This window comes from Lygodium microphyllum, chromosome 17 (assembly GCF_053477565.2).
Source record: "Lygodium microphyllum isolate KBCC chromosome 17, Lygodium_microphyllum_v1.1.10, whole genome shotgun sequence".
Lineage (NCBI taxonomy): Eukaryota > Viridiplantae > Streptophyta > Polypodiopsida > Schizaeales > Lygodiaceae > Lygodium > Lygodium microphyllum.
The window spans coordinates 25,457,775-25,481,383 of NC_141151.1; the positions used below are offsets into that span (position 1 = coordinate 25,457,775).

At 42.0% G+C, this 23,609-nt stretch overlaps 1 protein-coding gene across 4 annotated transcripts in view; it reads left to right on the forward strand.

The window, feature by feature from the left end:
- Positions 1-23,609, forward strand: part of LOC148021703 (dynein axonemal assembly factor 10-like) — an 83,993-nt gene that overhangs the window by 18,723 nt on the left and 41,661 nt on the right. For 2 of the 4 annotated variants that reach the window (XM_087697203.1, XM_087697205.1), the window contains exons 3-9: positions 7,366-7,407; positions 7,546-7,596; positions 7,793-7,842; positions 7,950-7,990; positions 8,082-8,171; positions 8,654-8,707; positions 18,706-18,780. In XM_087697203.1, coding sequence (XP_087553329.1) covers positions 7,366-7,407; positions 7,546-7,596; positions 7,793-7,842; positions 7,950-7,990; positions 8,082-8,171; positions 8,654-8,707; positions 18,706-18,780 — 403 coding nt within the window. The remainder of the gene's footprint in view (positions 1-7,365; positions 7,408-7,545; positions 7,597-7,792; positions 7,843-7,949; positions 7,991-8,081; positions 8,172-8,653; positions 8,708-18,705; positions 18,781-23,609) is intronic. The other 2 variants (XM_087697204.1, XM_087697206.1) reach the window with 1 other exon arrangement.

The following is a 23,609-nucleotide window of genomic DNA, read 5'->3' on the forward strand; positions in this document are numbered from 1 at the left end:
GAAAAAAGAAAAAAGCACACACACATTGACACACCTAGAGCTTCTAGATGTAGTGATGGATCATGGAGGTGTCTGGGCCACTAGAGATGGATCTTGTAGCTAAGGTCTCCATCAAGCAATTTGTATCTCCTCAAGTCCCTAATACTTAGTAGCTGAGAGAGTTTCCTCTTGTTGAGAGAGTTGGATCTAGCTACTCATTGCAGGGAGGAAGGGAGCGAGGAGTTTATCACAAATTTATCACACACATTGATATGCCTAGAGCTTCTAGATGTAGTGATGGAGGTGTCTGGGCCACTAGAGATGGATCTTGTAGCTGAGGTCTCCATCAAGCAATTTGTATCTCCTCAAGTCCCTAATACTTAGTAGTTGAGAGAGTTGGATCTAGCTACTCATCAGAGGGAGGGAGAGAGCGAGGAGTTTGGCACAAATTCAAATGATTCGTGAGACTCCATTGAGTTCGCTTTTCTTCATGAGGCTATAGAGACTGGAGCAATAAGAAAAGATATAGTATACACCAAGTAACAGAAGAGATAGGCATGAACTATGGAGCCACCCCGGTCTAAGAGACTTAGATGATCTCCATGAGGATCCTGTCATGGAACATTGGAGGCTTTTGTGTAAGATTGTTCCACCAAGAACAGACCCTCATCAAACACGATCTTCAATAGAGCATTGGTTTGAGGTTTTTTGGACTTCCTTATACTATAGGAGCATCAACTTTCTCTTTCGAGGACTTCCTAGTGCAGTGGGAAGCTATTGCTTGGATAGAGTTTTGTGAATTGGGCATTTGCTATGGGAGCCTTAGAGATAGAAGCAAGAGGTTGCATTTGTGTTGTTAAGTAGTGGCATCATGTAGTAGAGGATTGCGTCCTTGTTAGATTTCACTGTCTTAAGATTCCGCCCTAAATGGTTCTTCTCGAAGATAAGCCAATCCTTAAGGTGAGACAAAGCTTTTAATTTTAGTGCCAAAAAATAAGCCCATGTCATGCTGTTGTAATCATCCATAGTCAACATAAAGTAAATAATTGCCTTAAGGAACTCCGTTTGCATAAGTACTCACAAATTTGTAGAAACAAGCTCCAAGGGCTACTTTGCCTATATTGAAGCCTTGCTGAGAATTGCATCTCTATGTTGTTTACCTTGGATGCAAGATACATATAGTAAATTGCCACCCCAACCTACGGCAATCCATGCACTAGCTGGTCATGAGTTGCCTTGTAACGTGTCCGTTTGTCCTTTTGTGGGACATGCCTTAGCAACCCATCGGGGGGAGTGTCTAGAAGGCTTCGCCTGGCACTCGCAGGGAATGACACAGGGTTTGCGATCTAGGTCTTCCCGAGTCTGCCCCGAGCGGAAGTGTCCAGCCGTTTCCACTTGGGATCGACCTGAGGTCAGGGTTCCTTTCCTATCAGCAAAGTCTCTAGGAAGGAGCTAGCGTTGAGCTCCAGATGTATCACTTTGCGTAGGAACAACAGAGTTGAAGCGGATTCATGTTGCACTTGGTTCATGGAGAATGGGAAATGAGAGGGATGCGAAGGTCAACCTCTTTGCCATATGGCATAGTCCCATTCCTTTCCCCTAAAACGGAATAAACCAGAAATTCTACATCTATTGTCTTATTACTCTTCCCACTCCTCCTCCTTCCCTCTGCTCACTCCTTCTCCCTCACACGTTGGGCACCTAGATCACGGCAGAGGAGGGTGTCACCACTAGTTGTCACGAGGGGGAAAAATGGGCTGAGTCGTCAGCCTGGTGGCGGCGCAGTTGGCTAGCAGCTTGGGTGGCGGAGTAGGGCTAGCATGTCGTCCAGAGCTGGGGATGGGAGAAGTCTCCCCTTATATAGGGGAGGGGAGGAGGTAGGTGGCATGGCCACCCCTCCCACTTGGGGGGTTGCATGCCCCCCAGCACCATCACTCCCTCTCTCTCTCTCTCCCCGACGTGCTGTCGGCGGGGAGAGAGGGGGGAGTAAAAAAATTTGAACTAATGATAAATTTTTTTTTCTTTTAAAATTTCAGGGGAGGGTTCCTATGGCCCGTTACATGCCTTTTCGAAGGTACTTGTAGTTGAGGTGGCTAGGGCAAGCATGCCACAACTTGGTTTGAGACTGTGAAGAAAAGTAAAGAACCTCCAAAGTGAGGGCACCACCATGTCCATTTGAAATAAGTTTCATATCACCTTTTCCTTGGCCCTTGTATTAGAACTAAAGAACTGGCACCGATGAGAATGTGCCCATTCATTGGATGTATACTGGTAATAAAATTTGTAGAAGGGGTTATGTAGTGGAAAGCGCCACGGTTCACAATCCACTCTTGAGACTATGGGGCCATTAACATTGCATTAGATGGATCTTGTGTAGAAGGCTCAATCACTTCTGGATGTAGAAAGGTGGTTGTTGAAGGAGCAACCACCGCTTGTGAGCCCTTTGTAGTCTTCTTATTCTCCTTCTTGGTGTCCTTCTTCAAGATAATCCTTCTTCCAATGAGCTGTCTTACCACACACATAGCAAGTGGACTCCTTGTCCTTCTTGTCGTTATCATCATTCTTCTTCTTCTCCTTTCCCTTCTTTTGGGAAGCCTAACCTGTAAGAGCCTTAGAATTTTGAGGATTGGCACGCTTCAGTTACTCCTCTTGGTCCAAGACCATAGGCCCCACGTCCTCCCACTTAAGGGTCTTTGTCTGCCTTGCAGCAATCAAGGTAGAATAGAATGCACTGAATCTAGGGGGCAATTGTGATAACAAAGTAATCACCATGTCCTTAGAGGTAATGGCCTTGCTTGCATTTTGAACATGCATTTGTAATTGCCAAAGCTTGTTTACATGCTTATACATATGGAAGCAGATTTTTTGGGTTCAACATCTGCATTTGCACGTGCAAAGATACCCTCTTCATGATAGTCTTAAGTCATCCTATTGTATAGGTGGTCTAACTCATACCAAATCTCACGAGCATTGGTTAGATGCTTGATACGAGAAATCATGGTTGGTGTGCAAGAGAGAAAGAGACATGAGTAAATGTGGGCATTCAACTTATCCCAATGTGCTTGTATCTTTGCTAACTCTATTTTCTCCGTATGAGAAAGTATGGAAGAATTTTTGATCATCAAACGATCAATAGACTCGACCACAAGCTTCGCCAAATTATAAGACTCCCAAGATAGCAAGCATCATCACCTGCGAAATGCGGTAGTTCTCTCCATCTAGCTTTTGATCCTATGGAAGAGCTGATAGCATAGGGACCTTATGGTCCATGATAGCTTGAAACTCCGTATGAGCTTTGGAAGGCATGGTCACTTGAATAGCCTGCCGGAAAAAAAAAAGGGTAGCCCCTTTGAGTTTGAAAAGGCAACTTGCTAAGGCTTTCTTCACTCATCTTGAATGTGTCTTAATTTCGGAGGTGGTTAAAATTGGAAATTTGCTGTAAAAGATTGAAAATGCAGCCTCTCCTCCTTCCTTGACAACAATTCTTGCACAAAAATAACAAATTAATCTGCTTTCCCATGTGTCTCCGCTTGCTCTAGCCTTGTGTTGATGTGCAGCTCCCCAGTTCACACTTGAATATTGAAAACATAGTCTTGGTCTCACGATGAAATTGTTGAGAAATCCTTCACCCTTCACCCATTGTTTGCGTTTTTGCGTTTAAGGTTTTCAGCCCCAAAAAGGGGGGCCATCCTAGACTGACTGTGCCTATTTATAGGCCACTCTCTCATTCATTCCTTACGGTTGATTCATTCAGTTCGTCACCTCTTCTCTCCAGCCTCTCCACTACGCTCACACCCCTTCAGGAGGACATTGTGATTCGTGGTTCGTGGTTGTCTTCATCATCTTCTTTGTGCTATGGCACCCTTGTCCCTTGTATCACATTCACTCCATGCTTCAGAACTTCATCATTCCATTCATCAGAGTTTCTTCTCTCTTCTCTTTTCTTCTCCATGTTTGCCGAGTTCACTTCGTGTTCCTCCCCGCAAGCCCTACTGTCTTGTTGGTACATCATCTTTTGACATGGTATCAGAGGTGGATCTGCTCAAATAGTGGCAAAGATCCTCCACTCCAGTGATGGCAAAGACCGGTGGTAGGTTCGGCATCCACTTCTCTTCTTCTTCCGTTGCATCAAAATCTCGTTTTTGCAGATTTCAAGCGTTTTAGCTTGCTACCCACACCTCGTTCATGGAGGACATCTCAACCGAAGCTATCCATTGCTGTCTACATTAGTTGGTGCCTGATTTCTAGCCCTCTTCTCGCAGTTTGGAGCTGATCCCAGCCAGGCGACTGTTGTTCTTGCATAGACCTGCTGCCATACTGCCTGTCACGTCATCTGCAGCTTGTGTTTGGCAGTTTTCTCTCTCTTGCAGGTTGTCCTGTCTGCATTTTTAGTCTCTCTTGCAGGCTGTCCTGCTTGCGTTTTTAGTATTTCTCTTTCCTGTAGTCTTGGTTTTTAGGCTTTCTCTCTCCTCATTGCTGTCTGCATCAGATCCAGCTTCTCACTGTTGCGTTTGCTGGTGTTCGACATTTGGAGGCTGCCTTGCTGCAATTCGGGATTCGTTCAGAGGACGACACACTCTCCAGCTCATTAGCCCTGTCTTGATCCTTGAGATATAGGAGTTCGAGGTTCACTATTCATTCACTGCATAGTGTGTTTGCTACATAAGCATTGTATATTCAGCAATTATATCACTTCAGTTATTTTCTGTGTTCGTTGTCTTTGAGTTGCCCTAACCCTAACTAAGTTCTTTTATCAGTCTATGCTTTGTCGTAGGATTGTTATTTGTGTTTCTGTGTTAGAGTATTTCTTTACACCATAGTCGAGCCAAGCATCTAGTAAATGTAATTTGTATGGAGGGCTATCTTTTATGAAACATCTTCCATGGACTCTTGCTATTTCTTCCCAAAATTAACTAACATATCTCTGCTTTTGTTTTCGCCAAGGAGTCTCGCTTCTTCTGCACAAGGTGTTTGAAGAATGTCCTTGCTTGACGATGTGTCCGAGTGCCTAGGTCCACTTCTCTCTGTAAGCTAGCCTGAGTAACTTTGTACTCATCATATCGGCTTGTGTAATCCAGGCTAGTATGCATGTGTTTGAATATACTAGCACTCAATATCCATCTAGTTGTAACCATGCATGTGCTTGAACATACTAGCACTTAATATCCCCTTGTAATGCTAGTTGTCTAGACAACTCTCATGTGAATTGGGAGTATCTCTATCTTGGCAAGTCCTAGAGCCGATGCAAGAAGGTCATAGTTTGGAAAAGGGCCTTTCCCACCATGGTTGGTGCTGCTCTCTCTTCTTTGATAATCCCATGTGGTACAGAGGGCTTACTTCAGATCATCCATGAAATCATCAGCATTAGGGGTCTCTCCATTTGCTCAATGCTCCCATCCCTCATATATCTCCTCTCCCTTGGGTAATGGCTGATTCTGTGTGGCTCTCCTCATGTGGTAGAGGCTCGATCCCATATGGGGACCCCATGTAGAAGTGCTAGTGTGGCCAAAGTGTCGAAGAGCCAAAGCTTCATTCGAGGCTCTTGAAATGATATGTGTGCACACTGGCTCTCCATCAACCCTAGAGCTGCATAGTCTCATGTCAATCTACCCTTTACTGCCCTCCTCAAAGTGAATCTTGGCCCTGAAAATCGAATCCCCAAATAAACATATCTTTGGACCACCTCTTGTCCATTGGAAGTATTAAACACCATAACCTTGGTTTTCCCTAGGTTCATTGTGAAATCTTTGTCCTGACGTTCTCCCTCCAAAGTCTGTCAATGTAATTTGATATCCCATCAATATAAAGGCCAAATATAGGCGAGTGAATCTTGGCCCTTAAAATCGAATCCCCAAATAAACGTATCTCTGGACCACTTTTTGTGTCTCCTCTCCATAAATGAAAGGGGGTATTGGTCGCCGAATCCAGTGGGTTCCCAAGGTTCATTGTGAGATCTTTGTCTTGACAGAAAAAAATGGGTATCAATGTGCCCCCCAAGCCAGCTCCCTCCCCCCGAAGTCTATCAATGTAATTTGATATCTCATCAATATAAAGGCTGAATAGAGTAGGTGAGAGTGGGCATCTTTGTTTCACTCCAATGTTGCTGGTGATCTCCTTCGGCAGCTCTCTTGGTACTCTGACCCTTCTTGTGACATACTTATACAGTGCTAGTACCCCCCATCTCATCTTGTTGGGACCTCCAGATCCTGTAGTCTTTGCATGAGCTTGGCACATGGTACTATGTCAAAGGCCTTATGGAAATCCACAAAGCAGCAGTATATCCGCCTCCCTTGTGCGATGCTCTCCTCCATGATGGCTTGGAGTGTGAGGATATGATCAATAGTGAAGTATCCTCTCCTGAACCCTGCCTGTCCACGTGCCCGATGTTGGTGCTTCTCTGCCCATTTGCTTAGATCATGCTCTAGTATCAATCCATAAAGCTTGGCTGTGAGGAATATCCAGCCAGAGATCTCTCTGTAAATCTGCACAAAACACAGTGATTGTGACCAGGGTCAGGCCTGCCCTACATAGGCAGGAGGAAATAAAACAAATGATCAGGTTGGCCAGTGCCGAAACTGCTGGTGACTACCCAAAACTGCTGCCCGAAATGCTCTTGTACAAGGTGATACTGAACAAATTGCCCTAATCTGCACTGACCATGCTTGTGCTTGTCCTGGAGGTGAACAAATCTCCAACATATGGGAGAGAATACATGGCAGTTCGGAGACTACAAGGAGGAGGAGAGATGCTTTCCTTAGGACATGGGATTCTGGCACTTTCTTTCTTTTCCAGACACACATGGTTTGGTATTATAGACCTGATTGGTTATTCATTTAAGCTTTGTAGTAGACTTCCCTCTTGTTATACATTTTTTGATACAGAAGTCCCTCACAGGACTGCTTTGTATTTTGCACTTTTCCTTGGGATACTTTAGCCCGATGAGTTTTAATATAAATTTCTCTTCTCTGAAAAAAAGGACAGATGCCATTCCCCCATTCCTGTTCCTTGACCCTGGACGTCCACCCTATTTTGGAGGGTCCCAATCCCTGTCCCAGGTAACTGTGCAGTTTACAGTTGGTTGTTAATACATACTTTGATTGGCTATCCTTTCTGCTCCTTGAGGACGAACTTGAAACTGCGTGATTTAACTATCACATGAAACCCATCTATATCCATGAATCTTGTGTGTCATGATATTCTATAATCAAAATGTGTTTTTGTATGTGTGTAAGAGGTTTAAGTTATGATGTCAAACCCATCATTATCCTTTCTGTTGTTTTTAAAAGGTGATCTTCAATAAGTAAAGTTATGCTTAATTGTTTGCCTAGAGAGGCCTTAAATTGAATCATGCTGTGCGTCTAAAACAAAGATTCTGATAATTGACAGGTATATGAGCTCAATGGTGCTGATTTGAACAAGGTGGCTGAGGTATGTGCTTAAATTTGTCTCCTAGTGTCAGTTGTTTTTAGCGTTTAGCTTAAAGTTTCAATATTTTATGCCACTGATTGGTCTACTACGAGGCTAAGAATCTCAGTGTGTTTGTTGTTCTAATTTGTGTCTCGACAGTCTGAAAAGTCAGCAAGCATCAAGTGTGGTACTTTCGGTGCTTCAAGTCTGGTAAACTTGCAAACCCTTCTAAGGTTTTAGGTTTTGTTTGTTACTGAAGAGTGCTGAGTTATTGAACTAGCAGGCATTGTAGAAGGCAGCTTAACATAAGGTTTAATTCAGGCAGCAACTTATGTAGGAAGGCAAAGCGCTTACTTAAGTTGCAATCATTTTGATGGGGCTTTGATTGATTGGATCTACTCTTCAGATTGACAGGCAACTTGCCACTGGGGACTTCAAAGGCAATCTTCACATCTGGTAGATTTCACTTCAGTTACATTAAAGGTGCATGCTGATATGCATGAAATGAAATCTGCGCTCTCTTGATTCACTACAGATGTGGTTGATCAAAACTTCTGTTGCAGGGATTTAGAGAAGCTGAACATGCCTGTGTTCCATGTTAAAGGTTGTTGTTCTTGTTCAATATTTTGTTGTGCTAGTGCTAATGATTAATGTTGATTGAAGAGAATGAACACACATTAAAATGTTTTGCGCAGGTCATGAAAGTATCATAAATGCCATTGATGGATGTGGTGGATTGGGAATTGGTTATGGTGCTCCAGAAATTGTAACAGCTGGGCGTGATGGTAGGTTCTAACTTCAGTATGTGTTCTTGTTGCAGGATCTGGCCTTACCATGCTGAGTTTTATAGGTGTTAGCTGAATGAAACAAAAATAATGGTTTGAAGTGCATCAAGAGGAAAAAATATGTGTATATACTCCTTCCTTTTTATACTCTGTCAGTCATTTCACTGTCCCTAATGTAAAGTTGCACAATTGTTCTGAAACAAATTAAATCTTGCAGATATTCTATTTTGGCTTTGCGATCCTTCAGATCCATCATAATTTTTAGAAAACTGAATGTTGGAAAGATAGCTTAACCAAATGATTCAAATGTAGTGGATAAATTTCTATGCAATAGCTTACAATTCTACAGAATCAATTGCATGAGTTACTTCTAGCATTTGAGATTTGACCTGGCTACTGCAGATTTTTTTTGCATGTAGGCAACTTCCAACTATGTGATGTTAGCCAAGTTCTAATCTATATTCCTTTTGGGCATCCTGCAGGAAGGGTTTGTGTTTGGGACCAGCGCCAGAAGGATGACCCTGTAGGTGATTCAGGTTTTTTTCAATGTCAGAAGTTACTTTTTCAATATCAGAGAAATCTAAAGGTTGTTTTTACAAGATTAGACAAGCATTTTAATGCATGTGTTATCATGGTTGAGGGGAATATCTTTGAATGCGTAAGAAACAGAAATTTTGGATATTCTTGTTCACAATGGATGTCAAGTTGGGTACTTGGAGCGGCTCTATAGACGGCCTAGTTGTCTACATCCGATGGATGGGTCAACTTGTCCGATCCATCTTGTCTAGTACGACACGTCCGACAAAAACTGTCCGACTGTTTCAAGTGCTTGTTTGTGATCATTTGGGGTCACTTTTGGGGTAAATTGTAGATGTTGTTTAGGTTTCCTCTCCACAACACACTTGTACATACCCCAAATCTCTCCCCCCCCCCCCCGCTTCTAGCAATATACTCTCCTCCTCTCTTTCCCTCTCTAATTTCAATTTCAAATTTCAAGCCCCTTCTAGTAATATACTCTTTCCCTCTCTAATTTCAAATTCAAATTTCAAGCTCAACTTTTAAGCTCTCTATTCTCAAACTCTCTCTCCTCAAGCTCTCTATTAAATTAAAAAAATGCCTCTCATAGATAACATGGTCCAAGCAAAGTCACTTAGGATCTCGACCAAACTGTAACCCATCAAGTAGGGAAGTCGTAAGTGTTGAAGAAGTATTTTATTTTAGCTTGTTATTCAAGCGATATTCTAAGTTTACTCAAGTTCCAACTTTACCTTAGTTATATTAGATACGATAAAAAAACATGCAATATCATAGAGTCATGGGTCTTCTTAAGGTTTAATGATTTGTAGCATAGTTGAAATGATAGTAAGAGTATTAAACCCTAGGATGAGAAAATGATTTATCTAGTCATGTTACTTTAGACCTCCCAAAAGGCCATTTGTAGAGGGTCCTTTAACCTCCTCCTAGGAGGTGAAAAAGAAAGCATTAGAGAATATGTTCTCTCTTTGGTACTTCTACCCATCTCTTATCTAGGGTAAACACTTAGAGAGAATAGAAACTCAGAAAACACAAAAGAGGAAGATGGTGAAGCATTGAATCATGCTATGTGAAGAAAAGCTAATACAGTGGAGCTGAAGTGTAGAAGGTGACTACATTGTCTTGTCGAAGTCCTCAGATGCCAGGAAGTGGGCCACACTACAAAACATAGATGCTTGGGGTGTGTGAGCTGCCAAACGCGAATGAAGATAGCCCAGATATTGACACCTAGAGGTGAATGATGAGGTTAGGCAGTAGGAGTGATGCCAAGGTGCAAACACAAGTAGCAAGAGTGTGGCAAGTTGATGCTTGAGATAGAAAGAGGTTGTCAGATGTGGAAGTAGTTGCTGGATGAGCAAACACCAATGATGAGGCCACTTGCTTGTTAAATGCAAATGCTTGGGTTTGCATAGAATGATGCTAGGTGTGTGGAGGTTGACATTGAGGTGTAGTAAGTTGACACCAAGCTAGGGAAGGTGATGCCAAATTGAGGAAGATCTCCAGATTGCCAAACACAATGTGCTGACTAATGCCTGAAGGCTGAAAGCTGACGGTAGATATCAAAGTGTGGTGATTGATGCTAGTAGGATGAGAGCTCCAAATGCAAGGCTTAATGCAGAGGAACATGGTGCTTGAAGCAGAGGGTGAAGATGGAGATCTAGCCACGAACCGCGAACCACAATGTCCTGCAAAAGGGGTGTAAGCAACAATGGAGATGTAAGAATGTGTGGAGAGGTGGCCTATAAATAGGCCTTAGCTAATGTAGGGTGGCTCCCCACTGTGTGGGTAGTCCACTAAAGAAGCGCCCATAATATGGGCTCCTAGCCCATTTTGGGGATGTTAGTGTGAAACCTTGAATGAAGCGATTGTACTGAATAAGTGATTTCTCAATATGAATATGGTGGATCCAAATTATCCACTCTTTTGATGAGGTAAAAGGTAGACATGCTTACAAAGTGCAAGGAGTTCTCATCCTTGGATGTGCACTTGCATACATAGGTTTTTCCCCATCCAAAGCGCTTCATTTCACATTAACACAATGCTAATGCATGAGTGATGTAAGGGGAGTGCAAAGTGTTAGGCTCAAACAAAATGTTATGCCCTATACAGTGGTACCACTTGAGTAGTGCCCTCATAGGGAAACTATTGACTTGCCCAAGCACCTTTTTACAAGCATGATCACAAAGATGCAAATGAATGATGATACAAATGTATGAATAGATTTGTACAAAGACCAAGATCTTGTAAGCGCCAAGACAATGATACCATCCCCTTCACCATTAAACGGTGAAAGAAATAAGCAACCCCTCTTACCCCAAGATGCTAATGTTTTTTTGGGGGGGGGGGGGAGGGGGAGGGATTATCCAAAAAACTTAAAAGAGAAATGAAGCACGTATCTAGTTGAAACTTGTGAAATGATTGGCCTCCATGGTAGCCTCAAGGAAGGCTATAACTCCTCCTTGAGAGAAGCCTCCATGTTGAGCGGGAAGCATGAAGCCCAACTAAAGAGGAGCAAGAGATGTAGGAGTACCAAACTCTTCCACTCTCCACTTTGATTAGAATGGTAAAGGGACACATTGGTCAAGGTTTTTGAAGAAATAATACATATTGATTACTTATTGAAGGAAAGAAACACTAAGGTAGGTCTTGTAAGGGTTAGTTTCACACTGAAACACAAGCAATAAGATTAAGTACCACATAAGGCCAAAGAACACACATATCTCTACTTTAATAAAGGTGCTTTAGGGGCTTTTAGTTGTTTGTTTATTTAAGGATTTGCACTACCAAAAGGTAGGGATTGCTAAAGGTGTATTATAGAAAGAATGGGAATGTGCTATAGAGGAGTGAATGCAAGCTAGAGGGTGCTTCTTGATCAATGTCATAGGCAATTGGATTGAGTGAGATGTGATGCCCCATGATCCTCTTTGCTGGAGGGTCTCTTGGGAAAGTGGTTTCAGCTACTTCTAGAGCACACTAGATGTAGATGGCAACTCAAAAATAGAAGACAAGGTCACATCAAGTCTATCCGTAAGGGGGACAAGGGGCACTTGAGGAACAAAGTCCATTGTAGGATTGGTAGATCAATTAGACAAGCCCTTGGGTATAGTGGGGTTTGGTTGAGGGGGTAGTCTTGAAGCCATGTGAGCAATGTGTCACCACTGATCAGTGTTGGCACCTTGTTGGCGTGGATAAGCCATAGGTGTTGGAGGATGACCCCTTCTCGGTTGGGAAGGAGGGACAGAATTGTCCTCTCCTAATGTGCTTAAGTTCTTAGGTGGGAAAGAGGGTGAATGTTTTGGCAGATTGCCCTTGGCCTTTAAGTGACACTCATTGGCAAAATGGCTAGACTTTTGGCAAGAACTTTTGGCAAAGCTGACAATACCTATTTTTCTTAGGGACATTTTGCCAACCTAGTTTCAATGTTGGAGGGGGCGTTCATTTTCTCCTCCCTACTACCAGGTCTTGCTGTTGTCGTTTTCATCCACTTGCTTCTCCTTTTGAGAGGTAGAAGTCAAGGCCGCCTCTAAATATGGAAGTTGGAGTTTCTGGTGAACTTGATCGAACAACCTTGTGAAATGCAAAAGCTGACATTCAAATTCATAGAAGGTGGAAACTAGGGCTGTTGGATAATTTGCTGCACAAAATTAACCTATTTAAGTGGCAACTTGTTCATAAACAAAGTGGCTTGATCATCATCTGACTTTGGTGGATTATTTGTGGTGGATTCAGTGAGTAGATGTAAACTTGATAGTCAAGTCATTCCTCTTTAGTGATTTTGAATTCTTGGAGTTTGTGATTGAGATTGATACATCTAGCACAATTGTGAGCCACATAGTGGTTGATATTATGTGCCCAGTATTCGGATGTAAAGATTGAAATGTTTAGTGATTTTGAATTCTTGGAGTTTGTGATTGAGATTGATACATCTAGCACAATTGTGAGCCACATAGTGGTTGATATTATGTGCCCAGTATTCGGATGTAAAGATTGAAATGTTGAAGTTGTGAGTGAAATTGAGGTGTGAGATCTTGCATGAACTTGACGATGGCTATCGCAATTTTGCTTTTCCAAGAGCAGATTGCCTCATATGGGGACCAATTTTCATGCATTGCTAAGGCTGAATGAAAGAACTTCTTGTGACACAAAGGTATTACATGAAATTTTGGCTTTTATGGTCACCTGTTCTTGTGCTTATGGGTTTGGATCTCACAATAACTTTCATGCATTGCCTATGTTTCAAAAGGCTGAATGAAATAACTTCTTGTCAAAGTTTTATATATATGTCGCACCATATTTGGTGAAATGGTTGACATTGGATAGCATATGTTTCCCATGTTAGAATTTTCTAATTTTGGGTAATGCCCAACATTATTTGTGTGGTGTGGACACACATTAAATTGTCAAAGTGTGGTGTGTCTAGGACTTTAAATGTGGTGACACTAGGCTCTAGAGTTAAGTTAATCCAACTCTAGTTAGGGTGTGGAAGCTTGGTTAGGTCAACCTTAGACCTTAGCTGTACTTTGTACTTTCATTCTTCATTCACTCGAGAGCTAATACACTCTTTGGAGCTCACACTGTCTCCTATCCATTGTTTCTTGTTTCTCTCTCCTCCATAGCTAGCTGTTTCTCAGCCATCTATCGAACCCAGCAAGTGCACCCTTGATAACATGATGGCGGATTCCAAAGATCCTATATAGTTTGAGCATCGAGAAGGTTCTTATGTGTAGGTTACCTCGGCCATTTATGATTCCTAGGAGTTGGATTGGGAACATTTGTTGGAGTTTGCTAATACCTTGTTACAATTGGGAATCCTTTTCGAATCAGGACAAGGAAAATGTTTTGGATGCCACTGCAGTACCAATATTCTGTTGTGTTTTTCTTCAGCCTTTTATGAAAGAGGGTCATCCTCTTCTTCACTACCAGGATTCCGATGCTTTCTTGAATCTGTCAATGTTTGCAATCTATCTTGGAGGATGATTGTGTCGAAGAAATCTTTGTTGGTCCACAAGGTGGTAATGTTCAAATTGACAAGCTATCGGGATGATCTTTTGGCCAGAGTTCCTTTTTTTTGATAGACACTTGGTCCATGTTGTGGCTTGGAGACCATTGGCGGATTTCAAACATTTGCTCCGGCAGGAGTCTTGTATACGTCTTTACTTAAAGATTTTATGGGGGAGATTGGCACTATTTTGGTTCCTCCCCAGCTTGTAGACTATCGAGCGCAACTGTATGTGCATGCTATGGGATACCTTGTGCAAAAGGCTCAAGTGGTTGTGCTTAAATTGTCTTGGAATGTCTTTATTGCACTTCCACTTGAAATGGGATGCATTTCAGGGCATTGTTTTCCTTGTGGAGAATTGGGGCAGTTGATGGTTGAATGTCTAGAGAAGACCACTTCCTTGGACGGGGATTGGCTCCGCTAGAAAGAAAGAAAGAAAGAAAGAAAGATATATTAACGTCTACATAAGGACAATGTGGCCTATGAGACAAATCCAGAGTACATCCATGTCTAATGTCACCTCATTAGTAAGGTAAAGATAACATTACAAATAAGCGGGTGGTCTATGAAACAATACTGAAAATAACTATACGATGGGACTATACTAGGGTGGAACCATGTGTAGTGTTGTTCCATCGATAGAAAAGAAAAGGAAAGGAAAGGAGAACCAGATCTGATAGAACCATGTACAAAAGTGCGGTGAAGACTATGGGATCTAGCTGATCTCAAGATTTTCACACGATCTCATCTATGATGCGGTTCCTAGTTGCTTCATTGATATTCTTGGTAGTGAGTCTGCGGTGTCTCGTGATATGGCTCTAATCCGACTGTGGTGTGGCCTCCTTGGACGTGGTCTTAGTAGATGGGGTCATCGTGCTCGACGAAGGGAAATGGCTCTATCCAATGTGACTCCACGGCGTGGCCTGCAAGTTGTCTGGCGGGGTGGCTGTGTCTCTGCTATGCTGGTAGTGTCAGTAGGGTCGGCTCTAGAAGAAGTCTGTCACTGCTCTCTGTGTGTGTCCCTCTGGGTGAGCTGGCCTCCTGTCTCGCAGTAGTGTAGTTCGGCACCTCTCGAGCTCTAGGAGGAAAAGACCTAGGCATCTCTGATCCTTGTACTCCATGACGTGATGAAGGGGTCCAAATCCATCACGGATGAGGCAGTGGTACCGTCCTTGTATGTCATAGTATACTGTGCATCTGCATATGTAGCGCACCTCTGTCTCAGGCTCTTGACCACAAAGCTGGCAAATCCTATCCTCTACTAGGGTATTTGTCCATTTGCTTGTCTCCATTTGAAGCCTATGCGAGGAGGTGCAAATCTGTCCGTACGCTATGGGAGAGATGGGTGTCCATATATGTTGGCCGAATAGCGAAACCATCATCAGAGAGACACAAGAAATGACTTTTGTAGAACTCCATCCTCGATCGTAGAGGGAGTGGTGGATGGATCCATGTTCTTGTTGTCTCAATCCTCAAAATATCAGCTTTGATCACCTGGTTCAATTTTCATCGGCTGAGAGAAAGTGTAGGGCAGTCAAGGCTATAATCCAAAGGTGGAATACGGTTAATATCCAAACCATGTAGGCTCATCCAAATAGCCATATGTGAAAACCAACAGTTCTTCTCGCCTCCTATTGCGAGTTGTCTAGATGAGGTTAGTGTCAATCTAGAGTATCTATGGCGTGGGAAGTTCCCATAGTCTGTGCCAAAAGGTCATTGCCCTGAAGAGCGCCTCTGTAACTATAGGTGTTGCCCCTAGCTCTATTTTGACAATGGGATGTGGGGTGGAGGGCTTACTCTTAATCATGCGTGCTATCATCATGATCAATGGCCTTTCCATGCTATCCCAACGATCATAATAATCCCTCTCTACTCCAATCTGATTAGTGAGTGGGCTAAGATGCGTGTGGTACAAGCTGCAAACCCATACCTCTGCTCCATATAGTAATGTAGATGTGACTAGGGTGTCAAACAACTAGAGTTTGGTGTGGGGCTCTTGGAATTGTATGTGAGCACATTGACTCTTGAGTGCCCCTAGTGCTACGTATTCATATGCCAGACGTGCCTCTGATGCCCCTCTCAACGAAAAACGTGGGCCAGAGAAGGTGACTCCCAAATAGACATATTTCCTCACATGCTCCAGTATGTCTCCCCCAAATGTATATTGGTACATACATCTAGTCACCCATTCTGTTGAAGTATTGAAAACCATGGTTTTGGTCTCCCCAAGGTTTAGTGTGAGGTCTTTATCTCTACAGAAGATGTGCAAAGCATCTAGATGGCACTGCAATAACTCCGCTGAATCTGAAATGAGAACAATATCATGTGCATACAGTAATATTGGTATCAGCACCCTTGCCAGGTTGGCTCCAACTCCCCTCCTTAGTTTATGTAATTAGACACTTCATCTATGTATAGACCAAACAGTGTGGGTGAAAGTGGACATCCTCATTTCACTCCTATGATACTGTCAATCCTCTCTGATAGCCCTCCCATGTGCTCGTACATGACCTTTCACTCCTCATATAATGCATAGACATCCCATCGTATACCCTTTGGTACTCCAATTTCCTGCAATCTCTGCATGATGCGTGTACGAGGCACTATCAAAAGCTTTGCGAAAGTCTACAAAGCAACAATAGATCCTCTATGACCGATCATGATATTCCTGTAGTTGCTAGGAATCAAGGGATCACCACTTTTAAATAGTGGAATTATAGTATTGTCTGATCAACTCATAAGGAAACCTTCACATACTGCTCTATTGAATATATGTGCTATTATGGGTGCTAATATGTCACAAGCATTTGAGAAATGTTCTGCTACTAGTCCATCTTCATCCTATGCCCTCCCATTTTGTAATCTATAAATTGCATCCCTAAACATTTTCCATGTGAAGAAAGACCATTGTGTTGGCCTATGCTTTTGTTGGGGTTGCATAGGTGGCTGTCCTGGCAGGCCATACAATTGTCTCCCATAGTCTAGCCAAGCATCTGGTGATGTAATCTGTATAGGGGGCTGTCTTTCATGAAACATCTTCCATGCACTCTTGCTATCCCGCCCCAAAAATAGTTGATATATCTTTGCTTGTGCTTTCGCTAAGTAGTCTTGTTTCTTCTTCCGCACACGGCGTTTGAAGAATGCCTTTGCTTGGTGATGTGTTTGAGTGCCTAGCTCCACTTCTTTCTGTAAGCGAGCTTGGGTGACTCTGCACTCATCATCATACCAGCTTTTTTGGGGAGCAGTAGATTGTGTGGGTCTACATCTGTGGGTCTACATCGGGGCAAGGTGTGTGGGAATGCATACATGGCTGATCCATGTATGGCCTCTATTAAATCCCTTGTACATTCTTCCAACGATCTACTCAAGTCCAATGTATGTAAACTGGTCTGTAGAGAACCACTGTAGATGTGTGAGGTGTCTTCTGTAAAGTAGTATTTGGGATGTTTAGGGAGGCATGGTGTTTCATGTTTCATATGTACATAAGAGAGCATGAGTGTCAAAATAGCATGATCTGCTGCTATGCCAATTGGCCTCTTAGATATCTTGAAGTTTTGGATGTCTAGTATCAATGTTGGTGAGCCTATCAAGTCGTCCATAGTACTTGCCCCTCCTTTGTGATTCTAACATGTCAAATTGTCAGATCCTCGCCATTGTGGTAGACCATTAAAGATGGTTAGTCTATGTGCACTTCCCAAAGTCAATAGGTGTGTCCCATAGGTACTCACTTCTTTATCCTGGGCTCTCCTGCGTATGCCTATCTCATCTATGTCGATCTCTTTGAACATGGCATTATTATGCATATAAAAGTCACTCTGTCTATCTCTAGTACGTGCATTGAAATCTCCTACTTATAATATGTCCCGAATGCTAGCATATCTCATGATATCCTCATAAAGTACATCAAAGGGAGATCCATCTCGTGTGGCATAGGTAGAATTTGCAGGAGGAAAGTAGCATATTGTGATGAATATATCCTGTGGTCTTCCTGCATGTATCCTAATCCAGAAATATCGTGCATCATCATCTCTTTTCATTACTTACACTATCCCTTTGAGGTCTTCCTGGTATAGTATGGCCACACCTCCAGAACCCCTAGTGCTTCCTGGTTTTCTAGCTGCTAGACAAAATGCACTTTCCCACTTGAATCCCTGCACGTCTAGTAGTCGGCTACCTTTACATCGGTGTGTTTCTGTGTACATTGCTATATCTATGTTTCGGAAGCTATCTTCAAAGTAACCAGGATCTAAGCGTAGGGCTCCATTACAATTCCATATTGACATCCGAAGTGTCTCATAGGCCTCGTACCGTCATGAAATCTTCCAATACCTTGGGCATGTGTTCTTTGCAATGCGCTATTTGTGTTGGGGTAAGGTCATCATCCAAATAAATCTTCTCACCCTTGAGGGCTCTCCTTTTGGAGAGGAAGGCCTTTTTTTTCTCTCTGTCTCCACACACACACACACACACAACTTGCAGGTACACAAACTGAATAGATAGATTGATTGATATGTGAGATGATTGATTGTAAAGGTGTTTACAACTACATGCGCACTACACGCAAATGTGTGTTCACACACAGGGATGAGTAATAACTAACAAAGCAAACCATATTCTATAAACTCTCTTAGAATTAGGAAAGAGGAGGTGAATGGTTGTGGTGTTAAACAATTTCCTCTTTGGTTGTATGTGTGGGGTGTCTACATGGACATTTGTTAGTGAAATTTGATAGATTGTTATGTGCACCACTGGTTTTGGTAAATAATCTGAAATCTCTAACTTCTTCTTCATAGTCTATGAAGTTGTCAGCACATGTCTGTGACACATGAGAAATATGCCACTAAAAGTCTACACGGCTACTATTCATAAATTTCTATGCAGAATTAAGGTGAAAAAACAGTTTTTAAACATGATACATCAGCCACTGGTGTAATTTGGAATATTTGTCTCTTTTCTTTACTTTGAAATGGTTGGTGGTCTCATAGATTTTCATTTTGGTAGTTGGAAAATTACAGGTTGTTGCATTTGAGCCTGAAAGACAAGAAAGTGCAAGAGATTGTTGGACGGTCGCTTTTGGTAAGGTTGTAATTTTTAAACTTTATTCATCTCAGTGACTTGCCATGCAGCAATGTGGACTTTCCCTCTGGGATTATGCACCATTTCTTGATTAATAGTTTGTGACCTAAAGTGATGTTTTGGAAAGATTCATATTTGCAAGAGGCACTTAGCACACCGTAACAATATTCAGAGCAGTATTTCTGGATTAGTGCGTGTGCATGTGTGTGTCTAGAGTTAATATATCATCAAATGATTGCGACCCTTAGTAGTATCCTTAGGGAGATAGTAAAGAAAGTGACTCTTTAACCTAACTTTTGCCTTTTGACAATTCTCCTACTTGACTAAATATTTGGGATAATGGATTCGACGGGATGGCATAATCCTGTGCTCAAGAACCAATTCAAGTTGTATTCCTCAAGTACATGACTATCGCATTCAGGGCAATTAGTTCACATTATTCTAAGTGTCTTGTCAAAAAGCTCACATGGGACACTCGATGAGTGTGGATATCTGGAGGTAAGTCCAAACAAGAAGATACTTAACCACTCTCATTGGCAATTTGATCTAGGATGATGTTTATTGACTGTTTCATGTGGCAAGTTATGTAACAAGCGGGTCTCCAACTGTTGGGAGAATGGTTGCTAGAAACAACAGATTGGTGGTGACTGTTGATTTTCACTTACTATTTCATTTTGCAAATTATGTAACAAGTGGCTCTCCAATTGTTTGGAAGAATGGTTGCTAGAAACAATAGATTGATAGGTACAGTTGATTTGAGTGGGGCAAAGTATTAGTGGAAAGAATCACGAATATATATGACAATCTGTGGCTTAAAGCGTTGCATAATTTGTCTTTGCAACAATGAAGTGGGCCATTTATGGTAATTGGCCTATCAGGACCTAGATTGCATCAGTGGCATGGTGGTACAGGGTACACCCACTACAAAATCCGTGGATCTACTAGTCCATTACTGAGCAGGAGTTTGTAAAGGTTGAAAAGGCTAGCATATTTCTATTGTTTGGCTTTGTTAAGCTGACTCTATGGCACTTGTGAACATATTCGTCCTTAAAGGAAAGTATGAGCTGTTGAGGCCTGAATTTTGGTGTATGCATAGTTGTTTAGCACTAGAGAGCACTGGAACATGCGTATAAAAGTTACTTGAGAGTATCCCTATAAGTGGGTGCACACACTTTGCCTCGATTAAAAGTCCCCCACTAGGTGGAGAGCTGTTGTATTATCACTCTATCACTAGCTGGCTTATGGCCGTTTGGATGGCTTGAGCTCTATGGGCTATGAGCTCCACCTTGGGCTAGTTGCAAGTCCAGCCAAAATGAGGATCTAAGTGGCAACACCCCATCGTAGAAAGAAGAGTGCATGGGTAGAAGCTACTCGTAATCCAAGTTCCAATATTAGTTAAGCTAAGGACTAGGTTGGTTCTTTCTAAGCATTAGGGTTCAAAATGCACAACTTCTAGGATTGACCTTTGTCTCTAAATTGACCTTAATAATCACAAGCTTTCCTTTAAATGATTTGACGATTTATTATGCCCAATCCTTGCATTATTGTATTGAGTAGCTAGAATTCTCTATAGTATGACCGACTTAGATACTACATAGCAATATGAGTTGCTACTTCACAAGGTAATTTTGTGCACAACTCTTTAAGCTTCATCTTTGGGTAGTTAATCACTAGAACAGGGATTCCGGTGGGTTTGTAACAGCCTTGTAAATTTACCCTTGCTACTTGCCACATGGCACATGTGAGGCTGAAGGAAACTAAAATACATCAAATACATCGAATTTTATACAGATCTCGTTGTTTACAAGAGACAGACCAACTTAAGCAAATGTTCAATAATCAATTTCCTTTCTGTTTAGTTGGTTATTAAAAGCAAAACAGCCATGATTGAACCTTACTTTAAAAAAACCAAGCGATATCATAAGAATCCTGCCCCGGCTCCCAACATCTTCATAACTGTAATTCACATTTCCTCTTCTCATTAAAAGCGCCATGAGGCCTACCTATGTCATGGATGATTGAATCTAACTCTGAAGAGAATATATTTGCTTGGTTCATGGGCTAATGTTTGGTGGACTTTGAGGCTTTCTCTGAAGCCAAAATTTCAAGATCAATTTAAGGTTACACAATGACTGCTTATTGTTTCTTATATGAGTGTGGAATTAGTCATGCATTTTATTTGTAATCTCTATCTTGTATATCTACACATCATACTTCCTTTGAGTCAGTCATTTTTTGAAACAGATAAGCCAGTTCAAGAGTCAATTAATGCACAAGATTACTTGGGAGTCAAAATGGCATAGCCATTTTAATTGTGGATGGGTACATTTAATTTTTTAGGCAAGGACAAGGACATAAATTCATTTTTAGAATTATTAACTTTGAAACTTAATTAAATCGTAGAAAAATGTATTAGGAAGGCTACCACTTGGCAAAACATTTCCATGCAAGTGAAGGGAAGGTTGATAGAGGTTGGGGCAAGCTCATTCGAGCTTCGTGAAGGCTGAGAAAGAGGGAGAGCTATTAATTCTGAAAATTAATTAAATGGAGGAAAAATGCATAAGGAAGGGGGCTGCTGGGAAAAATGTTCCTATGCAAGTGAAGGGAAGGCTATTGGAGGCTGGGGGAAGCTTATTCCAGCTTAGTGGAGGTTGAGGTAGAGGGGAGAGCTGGTCCACTACTGGACACAACCAATTAGAAGCCATTGCAGCCAGCAGAGGACCTTGACACTATAGGCGACGTGTCCAGGACGGTGTTTGGCAGCAAGCGACAGCATGTAGGGGCTGCTAGGCAGCAGGCAATAGTAGTTTGAGCAGATGACAGCCATTTTTGCGTCCCTAGACAGCAGGCAATAGTAGTTTGAGCAAATGACAGCCATTTTTTGGTCCCCAGGAAGCAGATGATAGCTTTGATGGCATTCTCTAATTAGGGAAGTGGCTGACTTGGTCAGTTTTCAGCAATGAAACTCTGAATTTTCTCTCTCCTTAGCATTCTCTCTCATTCTCTAGTGTTTCCCCAAAGTATCTCAGGAAATCTCAGCCATTTGCAGCATAAAGCAGTCAAATAAGGTGGGCAGCAGAGCCTTTACTGCTGTAAACCATAGTTACTCCCTAATTTACAGTAGTAACTAGGGTTTACCAGCCACCTTGGGTCTTGTGCCTCAAGATTGAAGACCTACCACCTGGAAAGTTACTGGAAATTGTGTGATTTAGTGTTTCTAAGATGTCAGCCCATTCCAATTTGATTTGGGGCTAAGTTTGACCAAGCAAGGGTCAACTAAAGGCCAATCCCTAGGGGAATCAAGGGACAAACTGATAAGAAGGCTTACTGGTCATTTATGACAGCAAGGGGCATTGGAAAGTGAAGGAGATTGGAGCAATCTTAGTGTATATCCAGTTGCAGTAGAAGCTAAAGAAATACCTCAAAGGGCACTGGTTTTGGGGCAAATTGGGTGTCTAGTGTACAAGAATCAAGTGGTAACATTTATATTTTAGTTTATGTGAATTTTAGGCTTGCTGTAACCAGTCCTTATGCAGGTCATTACTATCATTTTCCCAAAAGGAAGCTTGGTTTCATGGTTCCATTCCTCGGATACCATAAAGTGCCTTTAATTGGTGGGCCCATGCTCTTGATTGGAAGTTAGAAGCATATCAGCTTAGCATTATAATAGGAATGCCTTCATACAATGTGTAAACGCCCCGAACAACGTAGTATGCTTAACAATTATGAAATTATAGCCATGAAAATGTAAAAGTAATGGAGACAAGATTGAGGGTTGAAGATGGGAAACCCAACCGAAGTCCCTTAGGGAAGAGCTCAGTTACAATCAACCTGAGAGTGAGAAGAAGTAATTCTCACTCTCACAAGATCATGCAAAGATGTACAAACACACATGCATTATCTATTATGCAATGATAAGAACTGATTTCTTTATAGTATGAGAGAAGAAAGAGGGGAAATCAGCCTTTCTTCATCGTTGATCAGCAGTACATGGATAGGGCTTGCTTCTTGTTGCTAAAATGGAAGAAAGAGCTCGAGAAGGAGGTGCTGTAATGAATTTATAGGCTTGCTGTCCTGTAAAACAGCAGTGATAGGAGAGGAAATATGGAGGAATTTGATAATGGAGAAGTGAAGGATGATGATGGGGATGGATGGGGCCAGTTTCTGGCTATCTGTGGGTGCTGTACATGAGTTTACAGCAAAGAAAAATGATTCTGAATGAAGAAAAACGAGCTCTTATTTATAGGAGAGGAAAGAGCTAGTACAAAAGGAGAAAGTGGAGTAGCACAAGACAAGTGTCCAGTCACATGTCATGAGATGTGTTAAGTGGTGGGACACTTGGAAACTTGTGTGACAAGTGTCTTGACACTTGTCTCTTCTCTATGGCCTTCCTTTTTGGGCTGAATACTGTCAAGAATAGAAACAACCAAATTTAGTGAGCACAGTCAGAGTACAGAATTTACTATTTTTAGAATGACATCCCTATTTTTTAGAACTAGCATTTTTAGGCTAATTCGAGGCTTCTAAAATTTAGGGGCCCCCCAAATATGGGTGTCATATGAAAGCTTTTTCCATGTACATCGCAAAAACGGTATCAGAATCTTCATGTGACTTTCCTATGCAAAGAAATGTGCATTTCAAGCTTTCAGCCCACACATGCACATTGTACAAGCATTTCATGATCATGCCATCTTGTTGATTGTAACTGTTTGTTCTGGCAGATCTAGCCCACACTTCAAGGCATCAATCCTTTCTATGTGCGAGAATAATCCTGATATGCGTGAGTTCTAGTCACAGGCGTCCAATCGAGCCATATAGGTGGAAGTGTG